General features: G+C 28.0%; 3 protein-coding genes and 1 long non-coding RNA gene across 4 annotated transcripts; all 4 read left to right on the top strand.

Annotated features, from left to right (window-relative positions):
- Window positions 1-222: 222 nt before the first annotated feature.
- Window positions 223-1389, top strand: LOC115720298 (uncharacterized). Its single transcript, XM_030649451.2, has one exon. The coding sequence runs from the start codon at window positions 223-225 to the stop codon at window positions 1387-1389; it is 1167 nt and encodes a 388-aa protein (XP_030505311.2).
- A 1785-nt stretch (window positions 1390-3174) lies between these two features.
- Window positions 3175-4475, top strand: LOC133034055 (uncharacterized). The gene is made up of 2 exons (XM_061109069.1): window positions 3175-3926; window positions 4013-4475. The coding sequence occupies exons 1-2, from the start codon at window positions 3576-3578 to the stop codon at window positions 4340-4342; spliced, it is 681 nt and encodes a 226-aa protein (XP_060965052.1). The 5' UTR covers window positions 3175-3575; the 3' UTR covers window positions 4343-4475.
- Window positions 4476-4594: 119 nt separating this feature from the next.
- Window positions 4595-5403, top strand: LOC133034054 (uncharacterized). Its single transcript, XR_009686014.1, has 3 exons — window positions 4595-4917; window positions 5015-5116; window positions 5226-5403. It is a non-coding gene; the product is annotated as an uncharacterized LOC133034054 (long non-coding RNA).
- A 7237-nt stretch (window positions 5404-12640) lies between these two features.
- Window positions 12641-15049, top strand: LOC115718829 (zinc finger protein CO3). The gene is made up of 3 exons (XM_030647645.2): window positions 12641-13079; window positions 13393-13575; window positions 14568-15049. Exons 1-3 carry the CDS (start codon window positions 12732-12734, stop codon window positions 14844-14846), a joined length of 810 nt encoding a protein of 269 aa, XP_030503505.1. The 5' UTR covers window positions 12641-12731; the 3' UTR covers window positions 14847-15049.
- The last annotated feature ends 4315 nt before the right edge of the window (window positions 15050-19364 follow it).

Raw genomic sequence — 19364 nt, 5'->3', positions numbered from 1 at the left:
GGTATTGCCCTAGTATTCTTCACATTAATATTAAATATTTTTTGCTGTAGTATAATCCATCGTGTTTATCGAAAGATAAAATAAAAAATGATAGATAAGAAGTGGATTTTCCAAGAGAATAGATTATCGGTGGAGTATTTCAACGGACTTAAGAATTTTCTTAAATTATCATCCTTTCACTTGAATGATGAAAATAAGATTCGATGTCCATGTGTTTCATGTATGAACTTATACTATTATGACTTGGAGACAATTGAGCGTCATATATTTGTAAAAGGATTTTATACAAAATATGTTCTATGGGAGTTTCACGGGGAAGATATCACAGGAATACATGAGGATCAAGAGAATGCAGAATCAAACGTTGAGGAAGACAACACATTATATGATAGTGATGATGAAGATGATGACGATATGATACCAGCATTAGAGGATTTATCTAATCAATCTCATAGAAATAGTGATTTTGTGAACCTTGGAGATTCAAATGGTGACAACAATGCAAGGAATTCATTGCCTAACTTATTTGATGAAGCTGAAAAGGAGTTGTACCCCGGATGCACGGTATTCTCAAGCTTAACATTTATTGTTAATCTAATGCACATTAAAGTGATGTGTGATTGGAGTAACAAATCATTTGATCTGCTATTGGACTTACTTTGGAAAGCATTTCCCAAAGACAATAAGATTCCACGGTCGTATTACGAGGCTAAGAAAATGTTGCGTGATCTTGGTTTAAGATATGAAACCATTCATGTGTGTAAGGACAATTGTGCTTTATTTTGGAAAGAGAATGAAAATGCTGAAAGATGTCCTGTATGTGATCATGAACGATACAAATTTCAAGGAACTAAAGGCAAGAAGATCCCATACAAAAAGATGCAATATTTTCCCATAACTCAACGTCTACAACGACTTTTTATGTCTCGCCATACATCAACTGATATGAGGTGGCATAAGGAAGAACGTGTTGATACTGATGGTGAACTTAGACACCCAGCTGATGCAGAAGTCTGGAAGGATTTCGATCGACAATATCCTAATTTTGCAAAAGAAACTAGAAATGTTAGGTTGGGATTTGCAACAGATGGATTCAATCCATTCGGTGATTTATCAAACGCACATAGTATGTGGCCAGTGTTGCTAATGCCATATAACATGCCTCCATGGAAATGTATGAAACGAGAATTCGTAATGATGGCATTACTAATTCCAGGACCCAGTGCTCCAGGCAAAGACATAGATGTCTTTTTACGACCTCTAATTGATGAGCTCAAGGAATTATGGGAAAATGGGGTGCGTACTTTTGATATTGTTGACCAAGAATATTTTACAATGCGTGCTGCAGTATTATGGACGATTAATGATTTTCCGGCATATGGTACGTAATGCAGGTATAGCACTCAAGGGTATAAGGCTTGTCCTGTTTGTGAGGAAGACACATCTTCATTTCGAGTAAGAGGAAAAACATGTTTCATGGGTCATCGTCGATATTTGAGTCTGAACCACCAATGGCGCAAGGATAAAGAGTACGATGGCACAATTGAAAGACGTTCGGCTCCAAGAATTTTAACAGGAGATGAAATCTTGGACAAAGTAAAAGGTTTATGGAAATGTAGGCCAGGGAAAAATGATAAGATCATTAAGGAAGATAAGCAACAAATGAAGGATGCATCTTATGAAAACAAAACAAACTGGAGGCGAAAAAGTATTTTGTGGGAGTTAGAATACTGGCCTAAGTTAAAACTAAGACATAATTTGGATGTGATGCATATTGAAAAAAATATATGTGAGAGTGTTGTCGGTACAATATTTAGTATCGATGGGAAGTCTAAGGATACTGAAAAGGCAAGACTTGATTTACAAGACTTAAATATTCGGAAGCAGCTGCACATGAAAAAGAAAGGGAATAAATGGTTGAAACCAGTAGCATGTTATACACTATCGGCAAAGGAACGACAAGAATTTTGTACGTTCATAAAATCTGTAAAATTTCCTGATGGATATGCAGGAAATATTTCTCGAAATGTTAACATGAAAGATGGAAAATTATTTGGGTTGAAAAGCCATGATTGTCATATCTTACTGCAAAGGTTGTTACCTATTGGTTTAAGGCCATATTTGAATAAAAAGGTGATGGATGCAATTGCTGAGTTATCATTGTTCTTTAGAAAACTATGTGCGAGGACATTAAATGTGAAAGACTTAGATGAATTGGAAGAGGGCATTGTACTTACCTTATGTAAATTGGAAAGTATTTTTCCTCCTGCTTTCTTTGATGTGATGATTCATCTTGCGGTGCATTTGCCATTAGAAGCTAAGTTGGGAGGTCCAGTACAAATGCGATGGATGTATTCAATCGAAAGGTATCATAAAGTGTATTTTAGTTAAATTTGTATTATTCGATAATTGTTGAGTACAATATTTTAAAATTATTCATTGAAAACATAATAAATTTCAGGGAATTAGGTCATTTAAAGAAATATGTAAAGAACAAAGCTCGACCTGAAGGTTGTATTGCTCAAGGATACATTATTACCGAGGCATTAAATTTTTGTTCCATGTATCTTCGTGGAATAGACACCCGTGGCCCTACTCGTGGGGATGGAGTTAGACGTTCATCAAAAAATGATACAAGTAAGAAAATAATTTCTTATAGGAAAGGTGAACTTAGAGTGTATGGGCCAAATGCAACTATATTTGGAAACACTGTTGGTGTAAAAGTACGTCATCATGCTCCACTTCAGTATAGTGGTTGGGCCAAAATTCCTCCAGAAGATAAGAAAGCAGTATATGCTCGCATCATGGTATACATATTTATAGTACAATTTTTATGTACATAAAGCTATAATTTTATAATTCATTTAATAATTATCTTTTTTTTAGGACATCTTTGACATAGATTTTAAAAAAGATCCATACCTCGAAACTATTTGCAATCACTATTGTCAAGAGAGATATAGGGGCTACCGTAACAAATGCCACAGTAAATACAAATCTCTTATCGAGGAAGGTAAAAATCCATTAGAAAATCGACCTAAAAAGTTGGTGCTAACAGACGAAGACTGGGAATGGATGTGTAAAAACTGTTTTTCTAATGAAGAATGGAAGGTATCATAATATTTCTTCAATTTGTACACATTTAATACTTTTAAGTTCTTAATACTGACATGAAATATGTTATGTAGAAAAAGTCAGCTGCAGGTTCTAAAAATAGAGCAAAAGTTTCTTTTATGCATTCTGGTGGAACAAAATCCTTTATTCAATACTTACATGAAGAGGTAGTATTTTTTTTTTTTGTATAATAGCATTAAAATATTATTATATTTTAATTTTATTTATTATTTAAATGTATTACAGAAATCAAAACAAAGCATAGGTGATGAAGTACAACAACAAACTATGAAGTGTGGAGAGATCGAAATGTTTCGAAAAACTCATTATACGATTGAGAATGGATGGATCAATGAAATAGCCAAGGAAAAATATGTATGTTAACTTTAAAAGTTAATAATTTTATTTAATCGTTTTTGTAAAAGTAATAAATCATTATTTTATTGTTATTGTAGAATGAAATGGTTGAGTTGCGACGAGACAAACTTATTCAATTTGAAGATGGCTTGCTACTAGTAGTTGATGAGGCTGCTATATATAGGCAGGTGTTAGGTGAAGGAAAATATGGTTGGTTACGAGGTTTAGGTCCTACACCTGGAAAAAAGATCTCAGTGGAATTATCATCCAAACATAAAGAGATTGAAGAAGAACGTTTGGACAAATTAGAGAAAATCATTGAAGATCTAAGGAAGGATCAAGATAATAATGTTGCAAGAATCGTTCAAGAGAATATGAAAATATTCTATGAATCACAACAAGGCAGATTATTAGAGGAACGATCATCAGAGTCACCAATCAGAATTCCATCAATGGTTTTATTAGAACATAAATTTACTCTCACATATTTTTTTTTCATGTCTTTAAAATAAATTATAACAATTTTTTTTTTTTGATTCAGGATAAACAAAATAGTTTTTTCACGCAACTGGAGCCAAGTAAAGAAAAAGATCAACCCTCATCTTCACAAAAACCCACTAAATCGTCCTCAAATTTAGAAGAAGTGCGAGATTCTCCAATTAAATTTGAGATTCCTAAGGACACTCCAAAGGGTGTAAAAGCTGCATTACTAGCTGTTCGATTTATAAAAGCTTCACACACTTTTTCCATGGTGATGGACCCAGAAATTTTGGATAATGATGAATATTTACATATTTCACCTATTGATGTAATTCATCTAGGCACTATGAAACGGATTGGAGCTGCTTGCATAGTATTTTACATTAGGTAAAAAATTTATCTTTAAATTACACTTAATGCACTAAATAATATTTTTTCCTTATTAATCTAATTGTAATATTTAGGATCTTACATGAAAAGTTGGTGAAGGCAAATCGAGCACAATATTTTCGTTTCTTTCATCCAATTTTAGCTTTGGATTCATGTCGAAGCACAAAATGCAATGACAATGGCGAGATCGCATGGAAGGAACGAAGCGAGGACAATTTTGGTTGCTTTCTCGTTAATGCGGGTAAGAATTATTTAGTTAACTATTTATGTTATCAATATATTTGACTTACATATAATATCTTACTTTGGTGGTCAACAGAGACCATTGGATGCTAGCAATTATTGATGTATTGCGTGAAACATGTTATTGGCTTGACTCAATTGGATTACCCCCGCCTAATAAAATTAAATCTCTAATGGCAATGTAAGTTAAATAATATTATGGTTTAGTCTAATTTAATTTTTATTTTTTAAATTATTTTAATATTTCTTTTGTTTATTAGGACTTTTGATTACTACAATGCTTCCAGTAATAGGCAGCCAAAAAAGTCTGGCATTACATGGAAATCTATAAAAGTAAGTTGTAAAATAAAATTACATTAATATAACAATGTAGTAATTATTCTATAAATTTTAAAATATTTTTGTGTTTTTATTTCATAAATATGTGCAGTGTCCTCAACAAATATCGGATTTTGAGTGTGGATATTATGTAATGAGATACATGCGTGAATTTTGCATGAATTCTAGACCTATCAATTGGCTAACCACTCAAGTAAGTTATATATATATATATATTTGGGGTATATACACTATGATAAAATATTTTTCTATTTTATTATAAATACTACTATATGAACTAATACTTACCTTACTCATTGCAGTGGAATGGGAAAAAAACTTATACAAAACAAGAAATTGATGAAATTCGTTTGGAATGGGCTGACCAATTTTTAGAAGAAATTACAGAAGATGGAGTGCTTTAATTGAGTGATCACAATAAAAGAAACATTGTTATTGTGTTATGCAAACCTTTCAGTTTATTAATTTGTTTTAAGGTAGTAAGTGCTTGTTTTTTTTTTTCCCTAAGATGCTTTTATCTATGTTGGTTTCTTTGAAATTTTTACTGAAGCTTATTAGAGGGTCCATCTAGTATCTTTGTTTCAACAAAGTTATATATATCCTATATGACTTATGTAGTTGTTTATTACATTATTTTTCTTTCAATTTTTTATATGGCGTTTATAATTTTTTAAATTTAGTTTATCTTGCATGTTCATTTATTATAAATTTAATTATTTCTTTTTACCTTTCTTTAATATTAGAACAAAATATAATTTATATACATATTGTTTTTTAAAAAAATATAGATTAATTTTTTTAATTTGGAGCACAAGTACAGATTTAATTATGTTTTTATGTTTACTATTCTTACATATATATTATATTATATTCTACATTTATTAATTAGTAATACATATAAAACACTTTAACTAGAAATATTTATTTGCTAGTGTAAAAATATGATATAATTTAGTAGCAATAAATTTATAATTGCAATAAATTCTAATAATATACACAAAATGCATCAACTTTATATTTTACGCCAATATAAAATTTTAGCTACAAAAAATACTAGTAGCTAAAAGTATTCATATGCCACCAAAATTTTTAGTAACAAGCATATTTAGTGTCATTTTGATTAAAACTCATTTTGCTACTAAAATTTAGTAGCAAATTTTTATTTAGTGCTCAAAATGTTAGCTACCAAAGATAATTGTAGCTAAAAATATAAATTTGCTACTAAAATATTTGGTAGGAAACTCATATAGTATTTTTTTATTAGAACTTGCTACAAATTCATTTTGCTACGAAAATTTAGTAACTAATATTAATTAACTGCTACCAACTATATTTGGTAGCTAAAATTTTGTTGCTAAAAAGTTGGTTTCTTGTAGTGTCACCTTTAACCAGATATATTTTGCAACGACGACACTCTTTGGGGAACCCTGTGGATAAAAGAGAATACCATCCATTTAAATGTGTTCGAACCATTCCAGGAGTGGCCAATTCCCTTGCCCTCATGCATGTGTCACGGTATTAAAAATAAATACGAGTGTATACACGTAGTGCTCTCCTTATTATTCGAAAGATACATGGAGGTAGACTTACGATGATACAATCAATCTCGTTGGTGATGAGAATGATTGGGTTCCTCGAGAACACATCAAGAACATAAAAGTTAGGGTACATGTGGAGAAGAAACCAATAGGTCATCCAAGAAAAAGTAATGTTGGAAGACAACAGGAGAAATGCTTCCCGTCTAGTGATAAAAGAGTGACGCTACCTCAAAACTATAGCAACTGTGGTGGTTCGGGCCACAATAGAGTAACATTCAAAGCTCGTATTTAAGGCATAAGTTTTGTGAAATAGATTTGTTATTCAAAACTACTTATTTTGTTTTGGTTTTTACTTTAAAATCAGGTTTGCTACTAGGCAATCTACTTAAATACGGAGAAATTGGTTTTTTTAACTGTAATAATACTTAAGTTATAATTCTAAAACTTTTGCAGATACTTGACCGTTAAATATTAAGTAAATTGTCACGTGGCAGTCCCTGATTGGTCCAAGTCATTACATTTTTATTTTTATTTAAAAATTAGTTTAAATAAATTAATAAGAAAATAACATGTGGATAATGACTTAACCCTTAATAGACAGGTACCTACAGAAGTTCTAAAAATGTAATTTAGTCAAAAACTAAACTTAAGTATTTATTTACAACGAAGAGTTAAACTTAGGTATATTTAAACCGTAAATTAAATTACTTTTTATTTTAATAAAAATTATAAAGAACCGCTAATCAATTGTAGGAAGTCATCATCTTATAGTATTACTAATATATCCTTATATATTATTATACATGATATATGATAGAGACAAGATACATCAAGTTGGTAGAAAAGCACTGTAAGCATTTACGTCGCTACGTTACGCAAATGGAGAGGAAAATGGGGAGCTGACTCTTTAACACCATAAGCATATATAATATTATAGTGCGTTTCGAAGTGATTGAGTTGAGTCAGTTTATATATATATATAAATACATAACATATATTTACATATATATTATGTGTGTGTGTGTGTTGCTGTGCTAAATGGCATCAGTACACCCCCAATAATAATAAGTACAAAACAATGGTTCCCAATAGGCTACCATTGGCTTGGACCATTTCTTGACCAACAGAGTAACGAAACGTCTAGTTACTTATACAGTTATTTCACACAAATATATTTACATTATAGTTCTGACCATCTTAGTTTCTTTATATTATATAAATATATAAATATATGTACAGAACGATCGATCATATGTATGCATGTGCATATATAGAGGTCAGGTCTTCATGGCAATCAATTCGATGAGTACTGATCATTAAGTTTTCTCTCTCAATTGATTATTGTGTTCATATATATATACACCTTTTTGAAGTGATATAGATGATTCTCAAGGACCTACTATGGAGACAATAATTATATGCTATCCAGTACATGTGTGTATATATAAATTTTCTCATATTTATATTTATATACATATTGAATAAATTACTATAGGACATGATTAGATAATTTTCAACGTACGTATTATTATCACAGCCAAAGGATTTGAGCATATATATACCACATAAAATTTCATGATTCTACATTTTGAAACTACATCATGATATGTAGCAGCAAAATTAATCCCTCATGCAATAATATATATTTAATTTCAAGTTAATTTGACTTTGCATATTTTTCTAATATTTTTATTCAGTGTACCGTCAATATATATAACCAAATTTATTAAGAACTTATTTGAAAGTCAATGTGTAATTAGAGTGTAGTAATTATGCTAGTAATATTACATTAAAATATGAAAAGTGTTTGTATATATGAAGTTGTAAACTTGTAATTAGATATAGATTTCTAATGAGTTGTTGGCAAATTAGTTAATAAATAGAAAAATTATATTTTCTTAATATAGTTAATATTTAAATTATGAAAAAAAATTGTAATAAAATTTATTAAAGTACTAAATTATACCTTCACGTAATAAATAAATATATAAAAATGTATACGATATTTTATTTTAATAATATAAAATAATATATATGTATATATACGATTAACACAACATCATGATCTCCACATATATAAGTGTTTTGATAGATTAATTTTGTCCTATATTTGGCTTCGTTAACTATATAATATATACCATGCAATGAAAATATTCTTTGATGAAGATCGATCGAGAGTACTTTCTCATGCACTGTGTGCTTATTATAAATATATATTAATTTGGATATGTAATTAATATCATCTATTTATATCTATTTTAAAAGAAACCTCAAGATGCCCATAATAAGAATATGCTTAAAAGTTAAAACATCAATTATATTATAGTGTTATGTCAAATTTTACAACAAGTGACTCTATTTTTTAGCAAAAGGGATCTTATAATTGTTTGATTAATTTATGATTACATGATCATAATATTATACAATATATATATAGAAAAAATGACCCCTCCATCTAATCATAATTATTACTAAGATCCCACTAATTAAGCAGCGCTTTTGCGGCCTATTAATTAATTGTTTTCTAATTTGTTATGTCATTTTAATGATTACTTCGTATAATAATATGTATTAATTAATAAACTAATAAGTAATATGATCATATGAGATTATAAGTGTTGGAGTCTCACTTTATGTATATCCATCTTAATTTATTAATTTATGCATATATGTGTTTAAAAATTTTAAATGCCCTTCACATGGGGATGGGGAGATGTTGTGTACTGTCTTTCTCTTTTGTCCATTTATATTAAGTGGCGGGACCAATGAATATAACCAACTTGGCCTACATTTTACGTATCCACTTTTAACCAAAATTTACACTAATTACTTTTTTTTTTTTTTTAAAGGAATTCATTTATAAACCCAAACGATTACAAAAGAAATGACTCCTCAGCTCGAAGAGCCTGACGAACACAAGGGGGTGAAACAAAGCTTGATCGGCTAAAATGTGAACCACATACTTGGCCTCTCTAAATATAAAAGACAAACCCATAAGGGAGGAGTGCAAAATTTACACAAATTACTTTAAATTAGACTTTTTTTACTTTTTTTATATATTTTTATGGATTTGTTTTTCAATTTTATATGTATTAGAAATAAATTGTCATATATAAGATGAATGAGCTACTCATTTCTTTAATTGTCAATTAGTTTTGAGATGAAACCTCATTTATCTTAGCTCTCTTTCATTCTAAATTCTAACAATATATTTACAGATTTTGTTTTTTTACTAATTTTTCGAAAGAAGAAAAGATATTATTTTCCCCTAATAATAATGTGAAAGCAACATTATTTTCATGTATTAGTAACCCATATTTTTGTGAAAAAACAATTAAAATTCATAAATATAGATATAAATATAAAAAAATCTACACAAATGTAATTTTTTTTATTATTTTTGTGTATCTATAAAACAACTCCTATTAATTATGTCTCATATATTTAAATTTAATAACTAATAATGTGAAAAACTATATTAACTACTCATAAGTGATAAAGCATTACTTAAATAAATATATTTATTAAACACTTAAAAATGTTTATTAATAACACTTTATGTAATGGAGAGAAGTCGATATATATTTATAGAACCACAACTGATATGAAAAGTGCTTTACTCAATTGGTAGCTAATGCTATAGTTGCTCTCTTCCTTGTTTGACCGAATTTTATAATTGTCAGTTTTCTAAGTTTCCAATTTAGTTGGTCTCCAAATCAATGTCGTTTATACTATATTATAATAAAACAATAATGATTATTATCAATTATTTCGTTCTCCATTAATATTCATAGCTCACACGTTTTAAAATCCAAAATTAGAAAGAGAGGTTATTTATTTATGAACAAACTAAGTCTAGGCAGTACTCATATATTAAACAAGTGTGGTTAATTATTAATATTATTAATGATATATAGTGTTGCATGTTAGGTAAAATCGAGGAATTCCTACATTTGCATGTGCCCAACAAAACAATGTACTACTATACCACTTTCCATCACCCACAATGACAAACATATATAAATATATATACATATATAAATACAAATATCAGTACATAATAAGACTATACTCGAAACAATATATATATATATATATTTATATATATATATGATATACTAATGTGCATATGTACGCTCCCCTATAACTAATTAAAAAAACATGAACACCTAAAATGTTGCCAGAGGAGTTATCCATTTCAATTATATGTAAACCAATTTAATGTTTAGAATTTACTTTTGATACGAGATATATCTCATTTATGTCCAATGTCTACTGATATATAACAATGTACGTATATATATATATATATATATTAAATGTGATTTCACAAGTTTATTATTGTTGATATTTATTAAATTTATTTAACTACATTCATTCTTTATTTTTTTAAAGAAAATACTTCATTTATTTTTTTAATAAAAAATAATAGTGTGCAATCCAATCGAGACATCTCTCTTGTTGGAGACACGACTAAAATTAGAATTAAAAAAACAAACTAAATAATCAGTCATCTAATTCCTATTCATTTGACATAAAAAAAAAAGTTAAAATAAAACCATATGAAAAAAATTACAGCATCACAATTAATTTTAAGAATACTTAGAGCAACTCCAAGAAGCTCTCAAATTTGAGGATGCAGTGGTTAATCTTCTCCAAGATAGCATTATTTTGAGGTGATTTATGCAGTCTTTGCTACAGTGCACTGCATATATGAAGTAGCACTGTAGCAACTGTATCTTTTTTATTATTATTATTATTAATATTTAATAGCTAATTTATTTTTATATATATTGTTTAATATTAAAATATCTTATATTTTATTAATATAATACTAAAATATATTTTTTGGTGTAAATTTTAGTGTTGTGGTTGGAGTGAAAATATTTTTTAACACCAAATTTAGTAATAGTGTAATACCAAATTTAATGTCTCCTTGGAGATGCTCTTATATTCTATTTCATACACTGCTTAAAAGACAAAACAGCAAAAATTATTGCAGCAGGTTCAACCTTGTAGCTTGAACACTCAACTAATGTATAAGGTATGTAATTGACTTCAATCACAAAAATCTTGTTATTCTGAACCACTAATAGCAATTTAAATGATGAGTCATGATGAACAAAGAATAACTAATAATAAAATAAAACAAAACAAAATCATATCACACAAACAAAATTAAAATATTTAAAATCATGTTACACAAATAAGGCTAACACACTCAAAAGCATGTCACGAAAATAAGATTAATGATAGTAGCAAAACACAACCTCAACCAAGCCGCACCTAAGTTCAAAAAAAGTCGGCTGGCTTAGCCGGAGAAAAAAAATAACCTTCAATAACTATAAATTTAAAAACAGAAAAATCCTATTTTTTTTTTTAATAGAAAACCGAAAAATTGAGATTACATATATAAATGTGAAATACTTCATTAATTAGTTATATAAGCTTATGTATTTTTCCCTTTCATATTAAAAATATATATTTAAAATAAAATTTACGTATTATTATTATTTTATTAACAAAACAATAGTAATTTAAATTCTAAACAAAATACATAAACACTACAGCTTTGAAAAAAAAAATGATATAAATGAAAAAACAGAGCATTGATTTCTTACTTATTTGATATAAATAAAAACAGAGAGGATTGATTTCATTATTTGTAATTTTGATATTTAACTCAGGTCGATCATTTGGTTGTGAATTATATATTTCAACACTCTCTCATTTGTCAAAAATAACGTCTAACGAGCAATCCTTCGTTGACAATATCACCAATTCCAAACCAATTATTATATACACATATATATATATATTTTCCCTGAGTAATAATAATGTATAGATATATGAAATATAATCATATAGAGACATATAAATTGAATTTGATGGTATATCATTTTAGCAACAATAGTAGTACTGTCTATCTCATACCAGATTCGGAGAGAGAATTAGAGAGAAAGAGGTCGACGTTGGTTGGGGTACCCCAATTAGTTTTTCTCTCCTTTTTTTTTTTTATCATCATAATATTATTAATATTAATAATAAGAAGGTCAACGCTTTTTCTCTCAAAACCAACCTATGACGTCATCCTCCACGTCATCTTCCAAACCCCTCACCTGGCCCACTACTCCCACCTCCACTCTCTTACTCTTTCTCTCTCTTTATAAACACACAATAATATTACATATAAACCCAAGCTCAGACTTTCAAAAACTTCACTCACTAACTCACTACTCAAACAATATACAAACTGGGCTATCACGCGCCATGTACGGGAACTACAGCAGCCCAATATACACACGCGCCGCCGATAATGGACAGAGCGAGTGGGGGTTTCAATTTCATCATCAAGGGATGGCGTACCATCCCCAGCTGGAAGATGTGCTGGAACAGCCCGTCAGCAATAGTAGTACTGCTAGCAGCGGCTGCAGCAGCTACAGCTCGCCGAGCTCGCTGGGCTCGGCGGCAGCTCATCATCTTCAGCGGAGCGAGAGCAGTCATTCCCTTCAGAATAAGAATAATGGTGCCCACCGAGCTCTTTCCTCAGTCGCCGAGTTGTTGATTGACTCGCAAACCAGCTCTGTTAGGAGAGTCTACAGCACTGGTGACTTGCAGGTTAACGATTTTTTATATTATTTATTAAATTAAAATATATAAGTTGCTTACACGAATAAGATCGCTTAACACAAAAAATTTATAAAATTTCTTAATGTGTTGGCGGGTTGAAAGGTAAACGTTATTTTGTGGAGTTCTTAAATTTATTTTAAATAACTGACACAAAATACAAACTCGAACACGTTTGAATAATTTTTGAATTATGTCAAACCTGTAAAATCTCGAATCGTGTTCGTGTCAAACCCGAACGACCTGAATATAGTTGTGGTTTTATATATGAGATTAATTATATATATTATTTATAATTAAACAGAGAATTAAGATGATGCAACATAGTTATCGATATTCATCGAGTGAGAGCCCAATATCGAGTGAGAGTAATGCAATCATAGAAGGGATGAACAAAGCATGTCGTTACAGTCCAGAAGAGAAAAAAGAGAGAATTGAGAGGTATAGAAGCAAGAGAAACCAGAGGAACTTCAACAAGAAAATTAAGGTAATTAATTAATTAATTAATTTCTAAATTATTATTATTATTATTATTAGTGGTGTATATAGTAATTACTACTTTTTATCTTTGGACTTGAACAATCCAATCCATTATACTTGGTAAATATATATAGGTGGTTAGGTACATAAGAATCTATGGTATAGATTGTACTTTCACGTCTAAATTCATTAATTAAAGCATAATGGCTATTTGCTTTTCTTTTTTTCATGGATTTTTCTTTTTTCTTTTTATTATTTTTTAGAAATGAAAATTTTACTAAAGGGAGTGGACTAATTTTAAAGACCAATAATAAAATAGAATAATTATTATGATTTTTTCTCACAAAAAAAAAAAATTATATACATAAGTCGGGCGGCCAAAGAAAACCCCCTTTATTAAAAGTTCAATATATATATACCCAATTCACAAAAAATATATATGCCCACAATTGATTTTTTTTAAATCAAAAACACTAAAAAAAGATAATTATTAATATAATGAGTATTATATTTATACTCCAAGAAATGAAATTATATAAGCATACTAATACTAAAATTAATGTATTTTTTATTAATTTTCTTTCATATTCTTTTATATACATTTCAATAATTTTCAATTCCTTTTTCATATATTTATTTTTACTCTGATAAAATTTTATAAATTTTTTTATTTTAAATAGTTAAAATAAATTTTATTTCATACATGTAAATTTTATTAGAGAATGTGTGTGAAGAAAAAAAAATATAATAAATTAAAATTTTACATGCTAAATAGAGTCAATTTATAAATTCTTGAGTACAAATAAAAGCCAATTGTAAGTTTTACTTTACATGACATGACGGTTTTAGAATCTGCCATCTTAATTATGTCTATTTTCAACATGAGACGATGATTTTATAAAAATTCGTCTCATTGTTGTGTGTAGTCTTATGTTAATTTTTTATTAGTAAATATTAATTAAAATTTGTTAATATATTTTCATATATATTATTTTTCAGTATGCATGTAGGAAAACACTGGCAGATAGTAGGCCACGCATAAGGGGACGATTTGCAAGAAATGAAGAAATAATTGAAAGAAATTGTGATGAGATATTAGGTCAAGATCAAGACGATGATCAGTACTATTGGACCCAAATCAATAATAATAATAATAATAATTATAATAATGGGATTCATGAAGATCAGGAAGATCAATATAATAATCATGATCATGATGATGATGAGAATTGGATTAACTTACTTGATGCTTTCTCCTCAAATTTCATTCCTAATTAATAAGAATATATATTTGGTTTATATATTATTATTATTTCATATGTAACATATTATATATAGCAGTACGTGTACGTACGTACGTAACATGCAATTAAGAGTTAATTTCTAGTAATATTAATATTCATGCTATTATTTTAATTTGGGCTTGTAATTGTATGATATTATATATGTAATTTCTTTAATTAAGCTAACTTGTTTAGCTTTAAGTTTAGTGGTAATATATATGTGTATATATAGCTGATAATTGTGTTTTTATTACAAATCATTATTGTCAATTTCAAGATCATCATATAATATTGATCAAGCTTATTTTTATGCAATATTATTTTTTCTATTTTTTTTCTTTTGTTCATCAATTTATAAATTAAGAAACGTGCCTCTCTCTCTCTCTCTGTATCTCTCTCAAGTATAATATATGGCCAATATTCTCAACAACAAAAAAATTATAATATGGCCAAGATTTTATAATCAATCTATATATACATATAAATAAAATGTATACGATTATTGGGCTAAATATTATATATATCAATATATGTAATATATATTTTTTTAGGAGTTTTTATCATTTTTAATACAAAGAACAATTAACAGGGTAACCTAAGTAACTATCATAACAACTTAAACCGTAAAAATTAAAAAAAAAATTAAAAAATTAAAAAATAATATATGGAACCGCTTATTTTTTATATATCGATCCTAAGAAAAAAAAAAGCACAAATTTTTAACACCGAGTTTAATAAAAAGCTTGAAATTTAATTATCCTTGACACAAACAATTTGAATTGGTATATATATAACTTGCTTGATCTTACAACTCAGCTATTAATTAATTAAGATTATTAATATATGAAAGGGAAAAAATATTTAAAAAATTATATATGGTCAATTTCATACATGAAGGTCTTAATTAAGCTATCAATTTCATAAAATCTCAAGTGCTAAAGTGTTGTGGGATAACACCAAAATATAAGTATAAATATAAATATATATATAAGTTGAAAAGATATATAGATGATGAAAACAAAGTCACCATCACCAAGAAAGATGGGGAAAAAGATCAAATTGGTAATTAATTTGGTGACAGTCACCATCCATCTCCAAAATTCCTAAAGTCTAATAACACTGTAATTGTAGATGGAAATTGTTCTTATAAATTAACTAAAGTATATATTCTTTCCCATATTTTATTTTCTTCAACTTACAACTATATTACATTCCAAATTAATTATAAGAGACTGTTACTTTAATTGGACTAGGATGATGGTCTATTATTTTCTCTACTATTAACTTATCAAAAAAAAAAAATCATTAGTCCCAAATAAAATTTCTAACCCGAGTCATGTGGTTGCACCAAGTTAATCAAGACCCTACAAAAACTGCTACTTGGCAGTCGTTTATAGGGTACTGACTAACCCGATTAAACAATTACGTGACTCGAGTTGTGAGTTTCAATCGAAACCTGCAATAGTGATCGATTCATGGCCGGCCAGAGGGCGGGGCAGCCGGGGCCTTGGCCCCAGGCCCCACAATTTCGAAGGCCCCGGAAAAATTAAAATTAATATTATATATATAAAAAAATAAAAATATAATATGTGTATATATATAAATTTTGGTTCAATAATTACATAAAATGGCTTATAGCACAGTTGGTAATAGAGGGGTTTTATGTTGAGGTGTGGGTGCTGAGTTCGATTCCTACTACCCTCACATTTTATTTGTTTTAAAAATTCTGTAAAAGATATGTATGTTTATTTATTTATTTTTATTTATTTGATAAGAATATAATATTTTAAGATATATTCAATGCATTACCTAAAAATATATATATAATATAATGTTTAGAAATAAATTTATAGTAAATTGTTGGGGTTTTTTTTCTTAAAAAAAATATTATTTAAAATAAAAAATATTATGTTATAAATATTTTTAGTAAGGAGCAAAGATTATGTTTAGTAAACAATTTTTTAAAAATTACTCTTGATGCAATCAAACAGATAAAATAATTTATTGTAATTCTAATAAATAAATTAAATATTTTTAAAAAATAACTAACAAGAATATTATAACTTAAATAAAAAATATATTTATTAATTATTATTTATTTTTAAAAATTTATAAAAACTTATTACATATATTAAAAAAAATTAACATAATTTTTGACATACTATTGATTTTTTTTTTTTTTTTACAAAAGTCCTAAAATATATAGTACTTCAATAAAGATGCTATTAATTATAATTAAATATTACGTTAAGTTACCTTATATGGTACTGAGAAAAATTATTTGTTATATGAAGATAAAAAGTTAAATTATATTGTGTCAAAATTTCAATAATAATCTCAAAGTAAAAATAAATAAAATTATATAATATTTATTTTATTTTTTTTTGTAAAAAAAGCCTCGTTTCAAATTTCGCCCTAGGCCTCTCAACACCTTGAGACGGGCCTGGATCGATTGTAACATGTGTATATAGTGGAGGGCGATCTGACTAAAGGGAGCTATTTACTAATGGTTGGTATTATTGGATGTTACAAGTTTTTGGGGTATGTCAAGAGCAAATCAATCATGGTGAAGCCATTTCAAATTCAAGGATAGGGTTCGTTTGTGCTCATGAACATGATGGATCAAGAGATAAGAATTCTTATTAGAAAACACATGAAAATAAGATATAGACAGGCACAAGCTTAATTTGGCCTTGTGCTTGGCAAATCAATCAATCATTTTTTAAAAAAAAAATATATTTTTATTATTATTATTTTTGGTGATGTGTATATATACAAGATCAGTTAGTTCTCCATATGCCAATTTTTTGCAAAATACAAATTTCACTACCACGTTGAAGAGTAGTAGTGTTATTATAAAGTTGCTTAAAAAAAAGGGGGGGTCATAGGCATAATAATAATAATAAAGATGTGAACACAAAAAGTAGTCCTTTAATTTATCATTGCTATTTCAGTTTAATGTCATCTCAATCGACTTCACATACATATATTTTAACCCAAAATAATTAAAAAGTAAAACAAAAGTTAAAAGTGATTAACTTGTTTAAAGATAGTAATACTCAATTTGGAGTTTGAATGAAATGGTAATCATTATTACTATACATAAACAAATTACTATATAAATACTTTAGTCATCTTAATGAAAGCCATGGTGCATAGCATTAAGTACTTGTACTTTAATATACCATCTTCATTCTAATGCCAATTCAATAAAGGTAAAATAATATATTGTCAAAAATTAGTGGATCTAACTATTTACATAAATAACACTAAAGCATCGAATATTAAAAAGGAAAAATGAATAGATCGAGTCAACACATAACAAGTGAAACATTTAATTTGTTTGTATTCACTATTCAATTCAAAGTTATTTAATCATAAATAATAAAATTAAATAGTTGGTGTTAAGATCATCATCAACAAAATGAATAGTGATAATAATTGTTGTGTATGTACTACTACTAACATCATATGGTACAGCCCCATTAATAAAAAGCACAGTTAAAAAATTAAATATATTTATTTTAATTTGATAATTATATATCAAAAAAAATCTACAAATATTTTTTACAACTAAATCCCCAAAAAAATAAACAAATTTAGTAAAAATGACTACAATTTTAATTTAAATAGGCACTATTACTATTTGCAACAATTAAACCCCAAAAATCATTGATGACCCCAAGATATATTTTAAGCTAATTAGAATTTGTTACCTCTCAACTTTTACATGTTTTTTCAAACCGTTAAAATTCCCGTTAAACTATTAAGAATATTGAATTCGAGAACTTCTGTCCAATTTCATTCAATTTTACTAACGTAATGATCGTCCATGTATCAAATTGTGCCTCTCAAACTTTGATATGTACCAAATCGTGACCTACTACCCCCAAAAATTTGACACATACCGAATCGTGATTCATGTCCCATGAACTTTCATCCACATTAGGCATATGTTATTAAAATTGGACGAAAATTCTTGAATCCAACGATCTCAATAGTTCAGGAAGAATTTTTAACAGCATAAAAAGTTCAGGAAACACGATTTAGTACATGTCAAACTTCAGAGACAAAAATCCTAATTAGTCAATATTATACATATAAACAATCTACAACTTGTCTTGTTATCACAATCAGTATCTTTTGCAAGAGAGTGTCCTCACAATTAGGACCTTTTTGGTCTAAAAACTCTATTAATAAAGTCTTACTTTGGCTTTAGAGGCACGACCAATATAGTAGTGATTAATTAATACAAATATTATAATTGATCTCTTTACTGCCCACTTGGTCGGTCATGTTACTAAATCATTAGAAAGATTAGGAGAAAAAAAAATAAAGGCTTGTTAGAATCTGAGTATTATTATTATTATTACTACTTTCATCTTTAACTAAAGCCTATATTATTGTCTACTACTAGAGAGTTAGGGGAACGGCTCGCTTGATTTTTTGTCGGCCGGCGGTGGATTACCCACTAAGTATATATTAATTGAGTTTAATAACATGAAAAATCTTA

Source organism: Cannabis sativa, chromosome 2 (assembly GCF_029168945.1).
Source record: "Cannabis sativa cultivar Pink pepper isolate KNU-18-1 chromosome 2, ASM2916894v1, whole genome shotgun sequence".
NCBI lineage: Eukaryota > Viridiplantae > Streptophyta > Magnoliopsida > Rosales > Cannabaceae > Cannabis > Cannabis sativa.
Note: the sequence above shows the minus strand (reverse complement) of the source record. Positions and strands in the feature narration are given on the sequence as shown.